Source organism: Sorex araneus, chromosome 3, assembly GCF_027595985.1.
Source record: "Sorex araneus isolate mSorAra2 chromosome 3, mSorAra2.pri, whole genome shotgun sequence".
Taxonomy (NCBI): domain Eukaryota; kingdom Metazoa; phylum Chordata; class Mammalia; order Eulipotyphla; family Soricidae; genus Sorex; species Sorex araneus.
This window is the reverse complement of record NC_073304.1, coordinates 9,377,298-9,397,111: the sequence shown is the minus strand read 5'-3', so window position 1 is coordinate 9,397,111 and position 19,814 is coordinate 9,377,298. Positions and strand designations below refer to the sequence as shown.

General features: G+C 55.7%; 1 protein-coding gene across 2 annotated transcripts in view; it reads left to right on the top strand.

Moving 5' to 3' along the window:
* The window catches only part of SLC24A4 (solute carrier family 24 member 4), a 130,131-nt gene extending 110,994 nt beyond the window's left edge, over window positions 1-19,137 (top strand). For both annotated transcript variants that reach the window (XM_055130630.1, XM_055130629.1), the window contains exons 13-17: window positions 6,710-6,876; window positions 10,069-10,183; window positions 10,902-11,014; window positions 11,234-11,299; window positions 13,158-19,137. In XM_055130630.1, coding sequence (XP_054986605.1) covers window positions 6,710-6,876; window positions 10,069-10,183; window positions 10,902-11,014; window positions 11,234-11,299; window positions 13,158-13,310 — 614 coding nt within the window. In that variant the 3' untranslated portion in view covers window positions 13,311-19,137. The remainder of the gene's footprint in view (window positions 1-6,709; window positions 6,877-10,068; window positions 10,184-10,901; window positions 11,015-11,233; window positions 11,300-13,157) is intronic.
* Window positions 19,138-19,814: the final 677 nt, after the last annotated feature.

Genomic DNA, 19,814 nt, shown 5'->3' with positions numbered 1-19,814 from the left:
TGGCCAGTGCTCAGCCGGCTTCCCCTGCCCCACCGTTTCCCGTGGACACCACGAGAAAGGCTTCTCCTACCTGGTCCTAAAATCTGTGGCCGTCAAGGCTGCTTCCCTCCCCCCCCCTGGCCCCCCAGTCATTTCTGTGTGTTTGTGTCTTCCCATAACCGGTGAAAACAAGTGCTGGGCGCAGTTGAAACACCATAGCCGCGAGTTTGACCCCGTTGGGGCGCTGAGCATGGCCTTAGAATGGGAGAATGTTGCAGTCAAATCTTTTGGATCTTGGTGGGGCTCAGGAGGCTGGATGCTAAGGGGCGCCCTGGCCAGGCGGGGGTCTGCTAGGCTCAGGGGGTCTAGTCTGAGCCCTTCCCTGGCGAGTAAAGGGGAGCAGGACTCCTCAGGAGACCATGCCTCATGGGGGTGGGGGGGGTTGCAGGAGATGCGAGGGGGAGCAGTGCCAGTGATCGAACCTGGGGCGTCGTGCAGGAAAAGCACGCTGAGCTCCAGCCTGTGAGTCACATCCCTGTCCCCTTCCTATTTCTTTGTCAGAATTGCTGGTTGCCATCTGGTCTAGGCATTGAATGACGTGGAGTCACATAAAGGGGCCGTTGGTATTTCCTTCCTTTTGCACCCACGGAGTTGCGTCCATTGTCCACTAAGACGTCTCGTTCAGCCCTGGATGAATTCTACAGAACTGCGGCAGGTTCTGCTGGAGCATTTGGGCCCTCTTCGGGGCCAGGCGGGTGGGGCCAGGTCAGGCTGGATGTTCTAACCCAGAAGCTAAGCACAGATCAGATGAGAGTAAAAGCCTCTTTTCAAATCCATGCAATTAGGCGCCGATTAGGGGGGTGAGGGGAGCCTTCTGTTCTGATATTTGCCACTTGACATTCCTGGGCATTAAAAAAAAACATTTAAAAATACTTTTTTATTTTGTGTAGAAGAAAGCAGCAATTGTACTGATCCAATTCCAGCATGAAAATTGATTAGATCACACAGTTGCAATATTGGAATCAGTAGATTCTAGAAAATAAATTTATGTGAATATGGTTATATCCTATTGCAGGGTTGGTAAGTCCTTGTCTAAGAATTTATTAAGCTTTTTGTTGCTTCAAGAGGTGTCACGTGGAGATTATCCGGACGTTGGTGTCTCTGCAGAGAACGTTTGTGAGGCCGTGGAGTTGAGTTTTCTGGGCGTTTCAGTGTGAGGCCACAGTTCCACCGAGTGAGCCCTCCCAAAGGTAGGGCTTAGGCTAGTTCTGCAGACGCCCTGAGCCTTTGCACTGGGCGAGCTGGGATTTGCGCAGAGCAGGACAGAGCCAGGAATTCTGGGCATGTGGGATGGAAACCTTTCCGCCCTTGTCCAAGGACTCTGGCACGCACGATGCATGTGGGGAAATTTCTAGGAAGACAGATGTTCTCTAGTTTCAGCATCTAGGGCAAACCATGGATAGATGAACTGATTTTTGAGCTAATCCTGTTCTTTTGGCTCATTATTACAAGCAAGCTGTTTCGTTTCGTTTTTCTTAGTAAAGGCACTTTTAATGACTTACGAAGATTTAAGTCTCGGCCGGCGGCCTGCGTGCAGTTGCCAGCTGCTTTATAATTTCTTTTTTTAATTGAGATGTAATCCACAAACTGGCAAGGTCACCCTTATCAGTGAGGTGCAGTTGGGTGGTTTTTTTCCATTGATTTACTCTGGAAGTTTCCACCCCTGTGTAATTCCAGAGACCTTTCATAACCCGCCCCCTCCCCGAAGCAACCCCAGACTCCTCATCTGAGAGCCTCGTGCTTCCTTCTCCCATCCTCCAGTTACTAATCTACCGCCTGCTTCTCTGGGTCTGCCTGGCCTAGGCCTTTCAGGAAGTGGAATCCCAGAATGTGTCGGGTGGTATTTCATTCCTTTCACGTGACGTTTCCCGCCTCCGCTCTCCCTCCACGCCCCCACCCTTCCCTGTTATACTCCATCCGCACTCCGCCCCTTTTATGCATGAATAACATTCCTTTGTACTCACATGCTGGGTTTGCTTTATTCCTCAGCTCTTGTTTCGTGAGTAGCTGGGCGGTTTCCAGTTTGGGCGTCTTATGCATTCTGAGTAACAGAACTTCGACTCGTCCGCATTTTCCTGTGGGCTCGTTGCAGAACTATTTTACATTCCCACCAGCAGTTTAGAACATTCCCGCTTCCCCATATCTTCTCCAGTCCTTGTTATTGTCAGACTTTTTCAGTTTTTTTGTTCTTACTTCCGGCTGTGAAGTTGTCTTGATTTGCATCTTGCTCATGAGCAAAGATGCTATTCACCTTTTCATATCCTTATGGGCTATTTGTTCTTCTTACTTGAAGAACTGTCTACTCAGATCCTTTTGCCCATTAAAAAAAAAAAACAATGATAGGGGCCGGGGTGATAGTACAGAGGGTAGGGCGTTTGCCTTACACACGGCCAACCCGGGTTCAATCCCCAGCATTCCATATGACTCCCTGAGCACCACCAGGAGTAATTCCTGAATGCAGAGCCAGGAGTAACCGCTGAACATCACTGGGGGTGACCCAAAAAGCAAAATAAATAAATAAATAAATAAATAAATAATATATTTTTTTTAGTTGTTGAGTTGTCAGAATTATGTATTTTGGACACTAGACTTTTACGGTAGCACTGTAGCACTGTCGTCCCGTTGTTCATCGATTTGCTTGAGCGAGCACCAGTAATGTCTCCACTGTGAGAGACTTGTTGTTACTGTTTTACATGATCTAAAATATTTTCTCCTGTGACTTGCCTCCAACTTCCTCGATGGGGTCCTTTGAAGCACAATTTTCTTAGATTTTCACAAAGCCCAGCTTATCTGTTCTCTGCTACTTGTGTGCTTATGTTTTTGTGTCACTGAAGAAACTTGTCTAACCAATGTCATGAAGAGTTTCCCCATTTTTTTTTTTTTTCTAAAAGCATATAGGTTTAGTTTCTTTTGTTTAGATCTTGAATCTTCAGGTCTTTAAGCTGTTTGGGTCTTTAAACTTCATTGAATTCATTTTTATATATGGGATGAGGTAGAGGTCCTATTTTAGTCTTTTAACTATGGATAGTCAGTGGCCCGGCACCATTTGTTTAAGAGACTGTTCTTACTAAATTGTCTCCACACCTTTGTTAAATATTATTTCAAGGTAAATACATGAGATTAATTTTAGGTTCCGAATTTTATTCTACAGCTCTCTCTCTCTCTCTCTCTCTCTCTCTCTCTCTCTCTCTCCTGTCTGTCTGTCTGTCTGTCTGTCTGTCTGTCTGTCTCTCTCTCTCTCTCTCTCTCTCTCTCTCTCTCTCTCTCTCTCTCCCCCGCCCCCATAGCTCAGTCTTAAATAGTGTAGCTTGTTATTACATTTTCTTGGGTGGCCCACACCCAGTGGTGCTTGGGGCTTACTCCTGGCCCCTGTGCTCAGAGAACATTTCTGGCAGTGCTCAGGGGACCATATGGGGTGCCAGAGTTCAAACCCAGATCATCTGTGTGCAAGGCAAGTGCCTCACCTGGTTCCCTATGTATCAGTGTGGTTCAGATTTTAGATCAAAGTGTGTAAATCCTCCAGCTTTGTTCTTTTTGTAAAGATTAGTTTGGTTATTCTTACTCCTGGCTCTGCACTCAGGAATTACTCCTGGCTTGGTTTGGTTATTCTTGGTTGCTTTCATTTCCATGTGAATTTTAGAATCAGCTTGTCAATTTCTACGAAACATTCAGCTGGGCTTTTCAGAGAGATTGTGCCTCTGTAGATGGATTGGAAGGGTATTTCTGCTTTAACAATGTTAAGTTTTCTAATTCACATATGAGCTGTCTTTACATTCATTTAGGTTTTTACAGGATTTTTTTTAGTGATAATTTGGTAGTTTTTAGCATACAGTTTGTACTTTCTGGATCACATTTATTCCTAATTTCCCTCCGTCGCTCTTATATATATGGGATGAGGTAGAGGTCCTATTTTAGTCTTTTAAAATAGGACCTCTACCTCATCCCATATATATAAGACCTCCCTCCTCCCTTACCCCCTACCTCTCTCCTTTCTTTCCTTCCTCCCCTCCTTCCCTCCTGAGAGGTCCACGCCAAGAGGTGCTACAGATGGGGGGAGGGTTACCCCCAGAGGTGCCCAGAGGCCAGGCCGTGCCAGGGATTGAACCCAGGACCTCATGCTTTCAAGTCACGTGTTCACCATTTGTGCCACACCCCCTGCCCTGATTCTTTATTTTTTTCCCCTCCCTGTTTTGATGCTACTGTAAATGGAACCATTTTCACGGTTACATTTTGATATTGCTCATCGTTTGTGATAAGAAATACGGTTGAATTTTATATCTTGAACCTTAACAGAATTTGTTTACTCTCATCATTTTCAAATAGTTTTTTCTCGAGCTCATAGAATTTTCTAACACAGTATCATGGTATTTGATTTTTTTGATAAGTTGTTGGATTCTATTTCTAGTATTTTTTTTTTGAGGATCATCGCGTCTATGATCATCAGGGATATTGGACTGTAATTCTTTTTTTGTTTTGTTTTGTTCTTGGTGCTGTTTCTGTCTGTTTTTGCTATCAGGATAATGTTTGCTCGGTAGAAACTGTCTGAGAGTATTTTTGTTTTTTCAATTTCCTGGAGGAGCCTGAAAAGGATTGGCAGTCAGTCTTGTTTAAAGGTCTGGAAGAACTCACTAGTGAATAAATCTGGGCCTGGGCTTTTAATTTTGAGAAGATTTTTGTCCTGAGCTACAGTCACTCTGTGCTGAGGCCTTCCAGTGAATTTTTCATTTCACCTACCAACTTCCTTAGTTCCATCATTTCTACTTGTAGTTTTCTAATTTCTGCTCTCTAATTTACCCTCTTGTGTTTTACTGACCGGCTGTTCCATTGTTTCTTTGAGCTTCTTAAACATCCTCCACATTTCCTCCCTAAAGTTCTTTATCAGAGAGATCACATACACGGTTACTACCGGTTGAGTCTTCAGAGCTATCTGTCATCCTCCATGTGGACCTAGGTTCCCAGAAGTGCGTAGCACTTTCAAAGCCCCTCTTTGGGTGTTCCAGGCCCCTGCTCTTGTTTTCAGCCCTTAGGGTTGAGTTTATCACTTGTCTTCACTTTTTTCCACCTCCTTGGGCATCTCCAGGGTCAACAAACCCTTCTCATCAAACATCTCCGAGGAAAAAGCTTTAGAACGCGTTGATGTGGGTGAGGCAATGTGTTTCTCACCACCTGGCAGCCTCGTGAATCGTGTTCCTTCATTCTGTGTGGCAGAATAGAACTAAAGTGTAAACTGACGTCTTGGCAACAATGGCCGTGTATGTCGGGACAGGCTGTCTGATGTGACATCCAAGTGCGAGCCACCAGTGGTACACGCCGGTGTTGGTGTGCCAAGAGAAATCGAGCCTTGAAGCGGGGTGGGTGTATCTTCCAGGAACTCCCTTAGCAGGTCAGATCACGTCACTGCGCTGCGATTGGAAGGGGTGCCAATCTCAGCTGGCCGTTCCGGTGGGCACCAGGCTGCTGGCACACAGGGGGCGACTCCAGAGCTGGTGAGGACCGACGGAAATCAAGTCAAAATCCCTCAAAGCTTGTTGCCCTCGGAGGGGCAGCTGATGCCCTCAACTAAACTCTCTGGGCCATCTCACGCCTCTGGTGAGCTCCCAGGGCCCTCGGAAGGGCTGATTGTCCCCTTCTCGCCAGCGCTCCGTCTGGGACGGAAGCTGCAGGCCACCCTCCTCCACCGTCTCCAGGGTGCCACCACCCAGCTGGCACTGAGCTCGCCTGCAAACGCGGCCCCCAGCAGCTGGCTGGAGGCACTGTGCTTGCACTCAGCGGCTGACCAAGGCCACGGTGCGCCCAGCTGACTTGTTCATGGGTCCCTTTGGGGAGAGGCGAGAAACCCACCAGCCTCGGAAACCTGCAGATACACATAGTCTTGCGACTGCCATGGGCCGGGTGTATGAGCGTGGGCTAAATTAGAAGCTGAGACCCCCAGAGTCCCCGCCCTGTGCCAGGCTGCTGTTCTGGGCATTGTTTGCACACTGGTTTCCCGCTCCCCAGCGGTTCTTTTTTGTTTTATTTTCTTTTCCTTTGGAGTCACAGCTGGCAATGTTCAGGGGTGACTCCTGGCTCTGACTCAGGAATTACTCCTGGCAGTGCTCAGGGGACCCTATGGGATGCTGGGAATCGAACCCAGGTCAGCCACGTGCAAGGCAAACGCCCTCCCCGCTGTGCTATCGCTCCAGCCCCTTCCCACCACCATTCTTGCAGGAAGACAGATCGGACACTTCCTCCTCCTCCTCCCCCTGGTTGGCACACAGGACATGACTAAGACACAGCTGCCTGGTACCACTGCTGCAAGGAGCCAGGGACATGTGTGCCCAGGACTGTGTGGCTTCCAGAGGAGCAGAAGCCGGAAGGGGGGGTGGCACGGGTCCTTGGATCCCAGCTCATGCCTTGTCCACTTCCCAAGCCCCTTTGATGTGCCGTGTTATCGTGCCTGCTCCCCCGACCAGCCCTTCTCTCTCTGGGGCTCTCAGTAGGAGGAAGGATTTGGACATTGAAGGTGTCTCCGGGCACCTTTGGGAGGGTCTTGCTGAGGTCAGCTCTGCCCGGGACACCCCGGAGGCGGCCGGGCCCCCTGCGTGCACCCCGCAAGGGCACCACACTCTCCTCGGGGACGGGGTGAAGGACCCGGCAGTGACCCCGTGCCCGCTTCTCCCCGTCCCCGCAGAGTCGCGGGGGGACAGAGCCAAGTGGGTGTTCACCTGGCCGCTCATCTTCCTCCTGTGCGTCACCATCCCCAACTGCAGCAAGCCGCGCTGGGAGAAGTTCTTCATGGTCACCTTCGTCACCGCCACGCTCTGGATCGCCGTCTTCTCCTACCTGATGGTGTGGCTGGTGAGTGGGGGCCGGGCGCTGGGAGAGAGACGTCACCTCCCTCGCCCAGCCAGTAGGGCGTGGGGCCGGGGAGGGGGGGGCGCCCTTCCCAGCCTCTGCAGAGCTCACCAGGCTTCCCAGCCCGAGGCTCACCATGGAAGAGGGGCGGGGCAGGGCTCAGGGTGGGACTCTGCGGAGAGCTCCGGGAGTGTCGAGAGACCCCTTGCTGTGGAGGGCACCCCCGGGAAGATGAGGGAGCGACAGAGGCCGCCGTGGCTGTGTCCTGCCCAGGGATCTGCTCCCCCTTTCTCTGGGACCCCGGGCCCGCTCCCTGGATCCTCCTAATGGTGCTCCTGCCCCACCCCTTTTGCAGAAACTCCAGGCAGTGACAGGATGAGCGGGCGCCCGGTGGGGGAGCATCTGGGTCTCCGAGCCGGGCTCTCGGGCTCACCCCCCGCGCCTCCCCTCAGCTGCTCCTAGCGGGTCCTGGTGGTGGCCTGGGGGCCGCTCTGGCCACGCAGGAGGGCCGGGGTCTGCAGGGCGGAGGAGCCTTCCCCTGTACTCACGGGCCCCTGCTCCTCCCCAGCCGGGGACCAGGTGCAAGGAGAGAAGCGGGCGCACAGCCACCGAGGGGACGCGCCCGGCACCCAGCCCTGATGCCGGCTGCAGAGGGCAGGAGTCTCGGGGGGAGGGCTCGGGCCCACGTCTCCTGGGCCCCGGGAGAGCCGTCGGTGGGAAGAGAGGCCCAGGGGAGCCAGGACACTGGGCTGGTGACACTCTCCCTGGGCGGCACCCCCCAGAAGTGGGGGTGGGCCTCATTGTCTCTCAGGGGCAAGGGAGGCCGGAAGCCTGCTCAGGCTCCAGATCTGAACTGGGGGGCACACGGCCCCCCAGGGCGCGAGTCACTCACCAGGGAAGGTGGAGAAGGGCGGAATCCCCAGGGAAGCCTGTGTGTGTGTATGTGTGTTTGTGTGCATATATATGCGTGCATATTCACATGCCTGTATATGGTGCCTCTGTGTGTGTGCATGTGTATGCATGCATGTTCACATGCCTGTATATCGTGCCTCTGTGTGTGCGCGTGTATGTGTGCACTTTCACATGCCTGTAAATGGTGCCTCCATGAGCATACTGATGTGTGCTGTGTGCATGCATGTGTGTGTATGTGTGACTCTGCTCACATGTGTTGTTGACGGGGAGGGAGAGCAGCCATTAGCCACTATCCAGCCCCTCCAGGAAGGAGGGACTGTCCAGGCAGTGAAGACGAAGCCTTAAGTCAGGCGGAGAACCGTTTTTCTGCCGAGGGCCTTTTGGAAGTCCATAGCTTAACTCACAGATGATACGGACTTGGTGTCTATAACATCACGTGAATCAGGCACATCACACACGTCTGTCACATCACACACCTATCTGTAATGTTGCATACAATATGGACAGAACACACACGTTTTTAATGTCACGTATGTCTGTAATGTATGTCTGTAACATCTATGATATGGGCACATCTCGCATGGGTCTGTAACCTCACACATGTGTCTGTAACATCAGATACAATACAGACACATCACACATGTGTCTGTAACATCACACATGTGTCTGCAACATCACATACATACCTTTAACATCACACAGTTGCCTGTAACATCACACACTTGCCTGTAACATCACGTATGTATCTGTAACCTCACACATGTACCTGTAACATCACATGTCCTTAACATCACACGTGTCTGTAACATCACACGTGACATGGGAGCGACAGCTGGTGGGAAGTAGCTGTGTGCTTCCCCCACTCCAGGGCTTGGCCCTGGCATTTCTCGGGCCTGGCATTCCCCAGCCCTGACTTCAGTGATGGGAATTTGCCCGTTTTTCTGAGGAGGGCTGAACGGAAGTTCGTCTCTGCGTCTGGTGGAAGGACCCAGTGTTTCTCTGACCAAAGCACATCTCAATAAAAAAAAAAAAGTATTGGGGCCAAAGCAATAGTACAGAGAGCAGGGCCTTTGCCTTGCATTTGGCCAACCTGGATTCGATCCCCGGCACCCCCTGTGGCCCTCCAAGCCAGCCCCAAGTGATCCCTGAGCACCGCAGGGTGTGGCCCAAACAAAAATCAGAAAGCTTTTCATGACATTTGAGTGGGAGGGAGAACGAAGGAAAGTGAGATAACAAGCGTGTGGAGTGTGTGTAATTGCTGAGGAGAACGAACCATTAACTCAGGGCCACGCGCTAGCAGTGAGGTTGAACATCTCACCCCATGCAGCGTCTTAAAGCAGGTGCTCAGCTGAGGGCCTGGTGGGAAGCGGGTAGGGGGGTGTCACAGGAAGCCCCCCCCGCCCCCCCCCCCCCCCGTCAACCTCAGCAGGAGACGGGAGCCTGACAGTGGAAGGGACAGGCCTTGCCAGCCCCTCCTCCCTCCTGGCCGCCGCTGAGGCACAGGTGCTCGTCCCGCTTGTGCCCTGAGGGGGGCGCCAGGGAGCAGTGTCGGCCTCACCCTTCTTGTCTGCGGCCTCACAGCGAGTGATCCCTCCTGCCCCCAGCACAGCAGGGGGATAGACCCCGCCCGGACCCGGGGCTGGGGGAGGGGTGGGTGTTCTAAACATCAACTCTTTGGACCATTGGCCACATTTGTGTTTGTGGAGTGCGGGGCGAGGGTGGGGGTGAGAGGACCCACCTAGCGGTGCTCAGGGCTGACTCCTGGCTCTGTGCTCCAAGATCACTCCTGGCGGGCTCGGGGACCATAGGAAGCCGCCGGGGATAGAATTTGAGCCAGGTGTGTGCAAGGCAAGCGCCCGCCCCACTGTACTACCCCTCCAGCCCTCGTGGGTGATTTTTATTTCCATTTGAATCAGTCTCTAACTTATTTAAAACCATGATTTAATTTCTTTGAAACAAAGAACTTTTTCCTTTTTTTGGGGGGGGGTCACACCCAGCGATGCTCAGAGGTCACTCCTGGCTCATGCACTCAGGAATGACTCCTGGCGGTGCTCGGGGGACCCTATGGGATGCTGGGAATCGAACCCGGGTCAGCCACTGCAAGGCAGATGCCCTTCCCGCTGTGCTATCGCCCCGGCCCCAACTTTTTTCCTTTCAAGCACAGGGGCCTGTTCCAGGTTTGACCGAGGGTCACGCCAGGGCGGCTCCCGAGCTGGGAGTGCCGGCAGGGGCAGCTGCCGGCGTGGGGCTGACCCTGGGCGCTGCCCGCCCTCCCCCCTGCAGGTGACCATCATCGGCTACACTCTGGGCATCCCCGACGTCATCATGGGCATCACCTTCCTGGCGGCGGGCACGAGCGTCCCGGACTGCATGGCCAGCCTGATCGTGGCCAGGCAAGGTGGGTGAGCTTGGCAGTGGCGGCCAGGCCTGCGCCCACCTGCCCCGCGAGGTGGGGGCCGCTCGCAGCTGGGATGGGGGTCTCTGTGAGGTCCTGCTCTGCAGGCGGCTCCAGGAGGAGTTTCTCAGGAGCTCCTCCCTCCTCCCTCCCCCAGCCTCGCAGCCGCCCCTCGCCGGGCCCTGCTGTCCCAGCTCTGGACTCAGGCCTGGGGGAGGGTGGGTCAGGGGGCCCTCGAGAGGGCACGGACAGCCAGGGGAGGGGGCGGAGGGGACCCAGGCCTGACAGCCAGGGGAGGGGGCGGAGGGGACCCAGGCCTGCTTCTCTCCGGTCTGCACTGCCGAGGGCCCCAGGAATGACCACTCGTGCTCTCGGCTTCAGACCGTCGTCCTAGAACCAGGGAAGGGCCAGGTGCAGGCCGTTTGTCCGACTCGGGAAGACAGGGTCCACTCTGCCAGCGGCAGGACAGAAGGCCCGAGGCCCACAACCCCAGCCTGGCCCCGAGGTCACGGCCTGACCACAGCTGTGTGTGCTGAGGGGGGCTGGCCTGGGGCTGGGCCCCCCTGCGACCGCCCCTGAGCCTTCCGGCAGGAAGAGGCTCTTCCACCCCCTCCTCCCAAAGGCTCCCAAGCTGCAGGGCGCCCGAGGAGGGGGTCCCTCTCTGAGAACAGCTGTGGGCTGGACACAGGGCTCCAGGTGACAGGCGTCCCTTGTCCCCCAGGCCTCGGCGACATGGCGGTCTCCAACACCATCGGAAGCAACGTGTTCGACATCCTCGTGGGTCTCGGCATACCGTGGGGGCTGCAGACCATGGTCATTAACTACGGGTCCACGGTACGGCCCTCTCGACACAAGTCCTTTGTGGGCAGGGATGCTGGCCAGGGCCCCGGGACAGTGGCCACCTCCCGGAGCCTCCTGGCATATTCCTATGACTGACAACCCTGTCCCTTCCTCACCCTTTCCTCTGACAGACCGGGTGAGCCCGCGGGGACTTCCTGGAGGAGGGGGTCCCGAGCATCCCTGAGAGTCAGGTATCTGGGCTTGTTCTTGCAGGTGACGATCAACAGCCGAGGACTGGTGTACTCCGTGGTCCTGCTGCTGGGCTCTGTGGCACTCACGGTGAGCCCTTTCCTTCCGTGTTTGTTCTCCCCCCTCGTCACGTGGAGGTGGTGCCTGGGACTGTTGTTGGGCGGGGGGCAGGGGGTCACACACCAGGCTGCAGTGCTCACAGTGCTCACCAGAGCCTGCACTTCCTGCCCGTGGCACTGGCACATCTTTCCGTTTCGATGCTCGCTGGGGATCGCACCCCTCCCAGGGGCGCTCGTAAGTTGGTCCCCGGAGCATGTGGGCCATCGAGGATTGGAACCCATGACCTTACGCTAGAGACAGGTGCTAAGCCCCGGCCCACCAGTCCTTACAGCCCCTACCGAGGAGGCTCGGGCACCCTGGGCCTGGTGCTGGCCGGTCCCCCCTTGCCTCGAGAGCCCTGCTCGCTCCCGCGGAGGGTCGGGGTGAAGCCCAGGGGACAGACACGCACGGGCACCGCCGGGCACCCTTGCCAAGAACACCGGCATTCACCACGTGACCAACACGTCACGGCGAAGGACCGAAATGACTGTCCCTCCTAGCTACCACCGTGCGGTGCCCTCCTGCTGGTGCTGGAAGAGAGCCCCCCCCCCACGCCCAGCCGAGCCGACAGAGGGGGGCTTTCAGGCCAGCCCACCCTCAGGATCCACCACGATCCCGCACCCAGGGCTGGGAGGTGCTTGTCTTCGCGCCCCTTCACGGCCGGCCGGTGGTGGGACCACTCACCTGGGGTTCGGGAGAAGCCGAGGCTCGGGGGCCTGTGACTTGCTCAGAGCCACAGGGCGAGAAAGTGGCCAGGCCGTGGGGGCCGGAGCAGCAGTACAGCGGCGTGGGCACTGGCCTGGCACGCGGCCAGCCCAGCTTAGGACTTGGCACCTGAACGAATGAGGTTTTTCACTGTATAGCCTCCCACCCCGTCCTTTAAGAATCTCCGGCAAAGGCCGGGAATGGCGGCTGCCCACCTGATATAAGAAATTTTAAATAAACAGCCTCTTTAAAAAAAAAAAAAGGCAGGGGAGAGGCTGGAGCATTAGCACAGCAAGTAGGGTATTTGTCTTGCCCGCAGCTGACCCGGGTTCGATTCCCAGCATCCCATAGGGTCCCCTGAGCACCGCCAGGAGTGATTCCTGAGTACATAAACCAGGAGTCACCCCTGTGCATCGCCGGGTGTGACCCCAAAAGCAAAAGAATAGTATAGTAATAAAAAATTTTTTTAAAGCAAAGAACCTCTTTGGTCACCACCTCACATGGTCCTCTGAGCACCGACAGAAGTGACTCCTGAGCACAGAGTAAACTGAGCACTGCTGGGTGTGGCCCAAAAACAAAAGCCAAAAAAGGAACAAAAGGAAAGAAAAAGGTGTCCGAGTAGAAGTTGGGCAGCCCGTGGGACGCATCGGAAGCTTCTCTCAAGAGGGCTGAGTGTGCCCAGGTCTAGGGCAGAGGGTGCCCCGGTGGGCCGACTCGACCCCAGGCACCTGGACAGGGGGCACCCTGGAGGGCACTAGACCCCCAGGAAAGGGGTTTGCCAGTGGGGAGGGCCGGGCCCCGGCAGCCAGCCCCTGTGAGTGCAGAACCTGGACTCCATTTTTTTTTTTTTTTTGCTCTTTGGGTCACACCCAATGATGCTCAGAGGTTCCTCCTGGCTCTGCACTCAGAAATTACTCCTGGCGGTGCTCAGGGGAACCATATGGGATGCTGGGAATCGAACCTGGGTCGGCTGCATACAAGGCAAACTCCCTTCCCGCTGTGCTCTTGCTCCAGCCCCCTTAGGCGAGCCTTCAGCCCGCTGGGCGTCTGCAGGCTGCAGTGCCAGTGTAGCTGCCGGCCCCTCTGCCCTGGGCGGTCCCCCACCCTCACTGACCCCCCACCCCCCCCGCACCCTCTCACTCAGGTCCTGGGCATCCACCTGAACAAGTGGAGGCTGGACCGGAAGCTGGGCGTCTACGTGCTGGTCCTCTACGCCATCTTCCTGTGCTTCTCCATCATGATCGAGTTCAACGTCTTCACCTTCGTCAACTTGCCCATGTGCCGAGAAGACGACTAACCGAGCCTGTGCCCCCCCGCCGGGCGCGGTTCCGGACGCCGGGCCCCCTCTCTCCTCTGCCCCATGCGTCTCTCCTGCTGACGGCCCGTCCGTCCTCTTTCCTGGGCTGCAAGGCGGCGCGGGGGGTCCGGGCGTTCTCCTGCCGTCTCGGCCCCCAGGCCAGCTTGGCGAGGGCTCTTTGCGCATCCCGGCGAGGGTCTGGGCTCCGACGCAGGCCCGGCCCGTCGGGCGGCACCGTCCCTTGCTCCCTCTGGGACCCTTTCTCCCACAGGACCTGCAGGGAGCCGTTTGTCCGTCTCTCGTGTGGCAGTCTCCTGTTGGAGATGCTGCCGAGTGAGGGGTCTCCTGGGGTGAGTGTGGAACCGGGAAGACCCCCTGGCTCCAGAGAGGGTGCTCTTCCACCGGACAAAGCCCAGACAAGAACCAGCGGCGTTTTTTATCGGAAGCCCCCGCCATGCTTTGCAGGGGCCAAGACCTCATCCTGGAGATCCGGAGGCCTGGAGGCGGGATCTGTGACGAGCGACAGACATCGCACCCCTCTTTCCTGGACCCCAACAGTGGCCGGGATGGAAGCATTTTTGCACAGCAGGAGAGACAGCCACGAGTGGCCATGCCCGCCACTCTTATCGTTGCATTCAGAGAATGAGTCACATATTCAAAACTCACTGGCCTCAACACCGTCCTACTTGAAACACATCTTTCCCGCCGGGGACCTTGGCGGTCACTCTTCTGCAAGACGAACCCGACAGGCCCCAGGGGGGCGTGTGACAGTCCAGCAGTCACCTGGTTCTAACCAGAGACCCCCACGGCTGCCTCCACGTGGGGCTCACTGAGGTTTGTCTTCCCTTTGCTAGTGATGCTTTATTTCCCAACCTCCCCGTTGAAAGACCCAATTATTTATATCCCCGACAAATGTCGCAGCCTGCTGAGCCGGGAGGAGCGTGCCCAGAGTCCTGGTTAGTGACCAGTGAAGAAATGATGTCCCGGAAACCTGCGCCATTATTCTCTGCTAGGCCAGAGCCACGTAGGACCAATCATCACCTGGGGAGTCTCTCAAGAGAAGTTTCTTGAACCTTGTAGTTGGCCACGCCTAGAAGGCCAGGTACGGGAGGCTGACCCAGAACTAGCTAGAAAGTTATGAAACTATTTTCGATTGCTTCACAGCACTCAACTACATATATATAAATATATATATATATATATTAAAAAGATTTATTGAATACAAAACCCTTCGTGGTTTCTGGGGGGGAGGGGGAAAGCACCATTAATTTTGTATAGAGGTTCTTTTTTTATTTTTTTAATGTTTCTATTGTAAACGTCTATCCGATCTGAAGCACTTTGAACATTGGGGTATTTTGCACGGGACACTGGGCCACGAGAGTAGGGAGGCGAGGAGGGAGTTTGCAGGGCTTGGCGATGCGTGGGAAGGTGGTAGCTGATGGTTCCGGGACAGGGAGGTCCAGTCCCCCCACCCCACCGGTGGAATCTGGGGCTCTTTAAGACCCCCGGAGGAGGAAGTGGTTGGGTTTGACTCCTTTAGTCCCCTGCCCCCCTCTTCGGCGACACATCAGTGTTAGCAGTGACTACTCCACGCTCTGGCCTCTCTTTGCTTCTCTGACTAGTGGGTCCTGCAGGGAGAGCGTTTCCTCACCCCTTAGCAACGGGAGGTCAGGGGTCATCGGGAGGGAATTTAGACTCAAGAGTGTTGGGAGCTGCGGGGAACTGTTCTGTGCCCTCCTGGCGCTGCTGGCCTGGTGCCCGTACTCAGATGCCACATCCAAGTTTCCGTGAGTTTCTGTTTCTGCCCATTCCTGGGAAAGGGCGCCCTGGTGCCCTCGGGGACACGAGGGCGAGGGCGAGTGGCAGAGCAGGCCTGGACCCCGCCGCCTCCTTCTCGGGGCTCAGCCCGTCCTGTGGGTTCTTGGGGCAGGTGCCAGGAGGGGTCCGCTTGGACTGAGTGCAACTTACCCGCTACTTAGCTGCCCCCTGGGTGCCCTGGCTCCTCTGTGACTGTCTCAGTGAGTCTCGATTTCTTTCTTTCTTTCACAAAGACCCAAAGATGCTTTTTGCTCGGAGGCCCCCCGTCACACACCCTGATGTCCTGGCAGTGTCTGTCGATCCCCGCCTGGTTTTCAGAGACGCTCCGCCTCCAGTGAAGTTTACTGAGGTTGCTGTTTGAGGCTTAAAAAAACCAAAACAGTTTTGAGGGGCCAGAGAGATGGTGCAGCAAGTAGGGCCCCTGGCTTTGCACACAGCTTACCCCGATTTGATCCCCAATAGTGCATAGGGTCCCCCGTAGCCCCCCAGAAGGGATCCCTGAGCTCAGAGGCAGGAATAAGCCCCCAGCCCCTCTAGTTGTGACACCCCCAAACAAACAACTAATAAGAATGTTTTGAAGATGAGCTGAGCACTAAAGCTAGAGTCTTCCTCATGGCAAATTCCCTTTGACTTTGATGTGCCAATGTAGTGTCCTTAAAGGAGCTGTGCATTTATTTTAGCTGAGAGAAAATACACACACACACACACACACACACACACACACTACTGTAGGAGAAAGATTCTTTTTTTAACTAAATATTTTTCCATCAGAAATTTAAGGAATTACTTGAATAATTAGGCCTTCATTTGAAAAGATTGCTTTCATGACTCCGTAGGATAGCTTCCTTTATTTTATTCCTAAAACTAATTAGCATGGGGTAATTACTCTGCTGCGAATATAGGCAGGGTTTACAAAAAAAAAAAAAAAGGTAAATTTAGCTCCGCTAATTGGGGGCAAGCGAGGAAAAGGAACCGTTACACTCAGAAAAATACCTCTAGAAGCAGAAGCGAGGGGTTCCTGTTGGTTTCTGGAATTTTCCCTCTGACCCCAGCGTGGTCAGGCTGGAGGCTGAGCTCCTGGCCCCTCTGCGACAGCCTGGTCCTGGAGAAAAGTTCTGGGTCAACCATGGCATGAAGCTCAGGATCAGAACCCTGGGGTGGGTCAGAACACTGTCCCCTGCCCAGCCTTCCTGGGCCCCCGCTCTGGGCCACCCCCGCCCCGCCCCTCCATTTCCCCCGTTACTCCCAACCCCCCACCCCGCACCTGTGAGGCCATCGCAGTGCCGACCTCCCGTCTCCCGGGTCTGGCCTTCCCGGGGACCCCCTCTTACCCGCCCTGCTTGTACACCTGTTGCCATCAGGGACCCCCGAGTGAGTGCAGACTCTCTCCCCAGACCCCTCCCCTCGGTTCCTGGGGTTCCATATTCTCCATGTGGGGGGGTTGCATATTGGAGGGACAGTGTTGCTCCGTTTTGCAGGGGGTTTGCCCCTAAACAGGAAGGAAGCAGAACCCCCGATGAGCTGGGTGTAAGCGTGGGGCGTCCCCGTGGGCCCCGGGGAGGCCGGGGTGCTTCTCTTTCCAAGCCCCACCCCTCCTGGCTGGGTTCCTGTCTGTGTGCACATGGCCCGGAGTCTCAGCAGATCTGCCAGCCGGACGGCTCCCAGGACTGGCGTGTGGGGTCACGAACACGCACTGGTGTGTGAGTGCAGCCTGTTCCCCAAGGCTTCCAGAGGGTTCCTGGTCCCCCCACCCAGCACCCTCAGAGCCTCGTTCTGGGGTTTCCTCTTTCTGGGCAGAGACAGCCGAGGGGTCTGTGCCAGGCGGGCACCATTCGGCTCTTAGCAGATTGTCGCTATTTTGTGTCCGAGGAAACATCCAGAAGTTGCTAGAGATGCTTTCTGGGGGGGTGGGAGGGAAGTGCACGGCCCCTCACCCCGCCTGGAGCCCTGAGCGTCCCGCTGGGTGTCAGCGCTGAGTCGGCCCCGTGGGGACACACACGCTCTCTCCCAGGGGTCTCTCAAACACGGCTGCGGTGGGGGGAGTCCCGTCCACCCCACAGTCTCGGGCTGTGCACGGTAGGAAGGGGCCCCGCACGCAGGCTGGGGCCCAGGTTCTGTTCCCCGTCTCTGCCCACGTGACCAGTTCCGAGCTGGGCGGGATGCTCGGCCTTGCCGACAGGCAACTCGAAGGACAGGACCTGGCGGGGACCGGCGGGGTGGCTCTGCAGGGGGTCCATCGGCAGCTCGGCTGGGAGAGCTAAGCTGGGACCTTCGCTGCATCGGGCTTGCTGGAGGCCCCCAGATACGCCCCTGGCAGCGCGACCCAGTGAGGGACAAGCCCCCGCTGAGCTCCAAGGACAGGGCCCATCCCCGTGGCCCCCAGGAGCCAGCCGGGGGCTAGGAGAGCTCAGGCTACAACATTCTAAGTTTGCAGTAACCAACGCCTCCGACGCCACCGTCTTTGCCAGACGCCAGTGGGTCCCGTGCGTCGATTCCAAGGCGTTTCCTCCAGGTGGGGGTCTGTCTCCCACATCTCCCAGGGCAGACCCCTGACCCCCTCCTGCTCCCCAGGCTAGAGCCCCATGTCATGCACCCCGGTCTGGCGATAGAAACAGAGAAACGAGACGGGGGCTCGGGGCGGGGCAGGGCAGCAGCCGGGAGTTAGGAACTCGCAGCCTGCGCGAAGAGTGAGCCCGGGACTCGCCTCTCTCTCCGCTTCCCTCGGGGCTCAGGCTTGGCAGCTCCCAGACTGCAGGCCTGCTGACAGACACGGCCCGGCCCAGCCCGCCAGCCGCTGGGGCCAGATTCCCAATAGCGGCTTTTCAGGCAGCCTCTGGCCTGGCCGCCGCTTTTCCATCGCGGAGGCCAGCGATTCCTTTCCCGGAGAAAGTATGTGCGTCCCCTCCCTCCCCGCCCCTGGAAACTTCTCTTCTGCTAGAAGGAATGTGCAGCCTGTCAGTCCTGTGGTTTGATGTGCTCAGCCTTGGTGCCGAAGGGGGAAAGCCCCCGGTCACACGGAGCTTTCCTGCCCCTGGCCCCCCGGTCCCCAAGGGGGGTGCCCCCCCAACTGCTGAGCGCTCACCTCACACTCCCCGTCTGCAGCAGGGGCGAGTCCCTTCCTGCTGAAGTCTGGCGTGCATGCCTGGCCGCTCGGCCTTTCCAAGCCATGTTCTAGTGGATTCTTCCCGACCCCTGGGCACCCAGGCCCCCAGCTCATGTCTTTTAGGCCCGTGCCCTTAGGAGCTCCCCTACCTGGCTCGCACCAAGGGTTTTGGGTTGGGGGGGCCCTTGGTCAGAGCAATGCCGAGCCCCCGGGCCTGGCTCATCCCCATGTCTGGGCGACTGGGGTCCAGTTCAGAGGGCACGTTCCCTATCCCTCCCGTCCAGCCAGGAGTGCCCACTGGATGAGAGACCTTGGGGGGCCTGAGAGGAGGGGGTGTAGCCTGCCATCCGTGGCCAGGAAGGGCCCAGGCAGGAGAGGCCAGTGGGGCTTCCTGGAGAGTCGGGGAGCTTCCTGGGGGGGCTCACCCAGGATCTGACAAACAGGTAGAAAGATTCAACTGTGTTAAGAGGCCCCTTGACAATGTCCCAAGCCAGGGATGTCTGAGGCGGGGTTGAGTCCCCAGCAAGGCGTGGCCGCCGGGTTGGCTGGGTGCCCTCGTCTTTGTCCCTTCTCTCCCACGGGCCTCCCAGAAGCAACACGCAGAAGAGTTGTAAATAATAAAATCTATTTATCTTGCTATTTATTTTTTCAATAACTGTGACCTCCTGCACTGTGAAGGCTGTGATCTGAGATCCTTAGTTTAATAAAGCCGTTCATTAAAGTGGAATGAATCGCTCTCATTGGTTCCTAAGCCCCGGCATGAGTTCTATTTTTTATTGTGAAGAAAAATCTAGAGTAAATATGAACTAAACCTGGATAAGAAATCTAGCAGTCAGTATTGTAATGCAATATCTCAAAATCTGTACACTGTCAATAAAATAAAGGCACACGCGCTGATGTTCCTGACAGAGCCTTTCAAGTCACTGCTTCATGGATATACGTATTTGTTGGTTCGGCACTAATTCTTTTGTTGTTGTTGTTGTTGCGAGTTGGATTTGGGGACCACACCCAGTGGCTGCTGGGCCTTGCTCCTGGCAGTGCTTAGGGAACCCTAAAGGTACAGGGGTCAGACCAGGGTTGCCACATGCAAGGCAAGTGACTCAACCTCTACACTATCTCTCTGACCCCTGGAATAAGTTTTTTTCAAGCATTTATTTATCTATATTTTGGTTTGGGGTCCCCATCTGTCAATGCTCAGGGGCGACTCCTGACTGCACTCAGGAAGGGATCAACTCTAGTGGTGCTCAGGGGGCTGTTGGGCACGCCAGAGATGGGACTGAGGTTGGCAGCATAGAGCAAGCACCTTCCCCACTGTACTGTCTCTCCAACCCCTGGAATGAATTCTTCAGACGGAAATAATGGCTATCTGAAGCCATTTGTCTTGACATGCTGAGGAAAAAACAAATCAATTTACCAAAGATTGAGTCTTGAAGGTTTTTTAAACGATATCCAAGTGTTACCATTGGTAGCCCTGGAGCACTGTCGTCCCGTTGTTCATCGATTTGCTCGAGCGGGCACCAGGTACGTCTCCATGGTGAGACTTGTTGTGACTGTTTTTGGCATATCGAATACACCACGGGGAG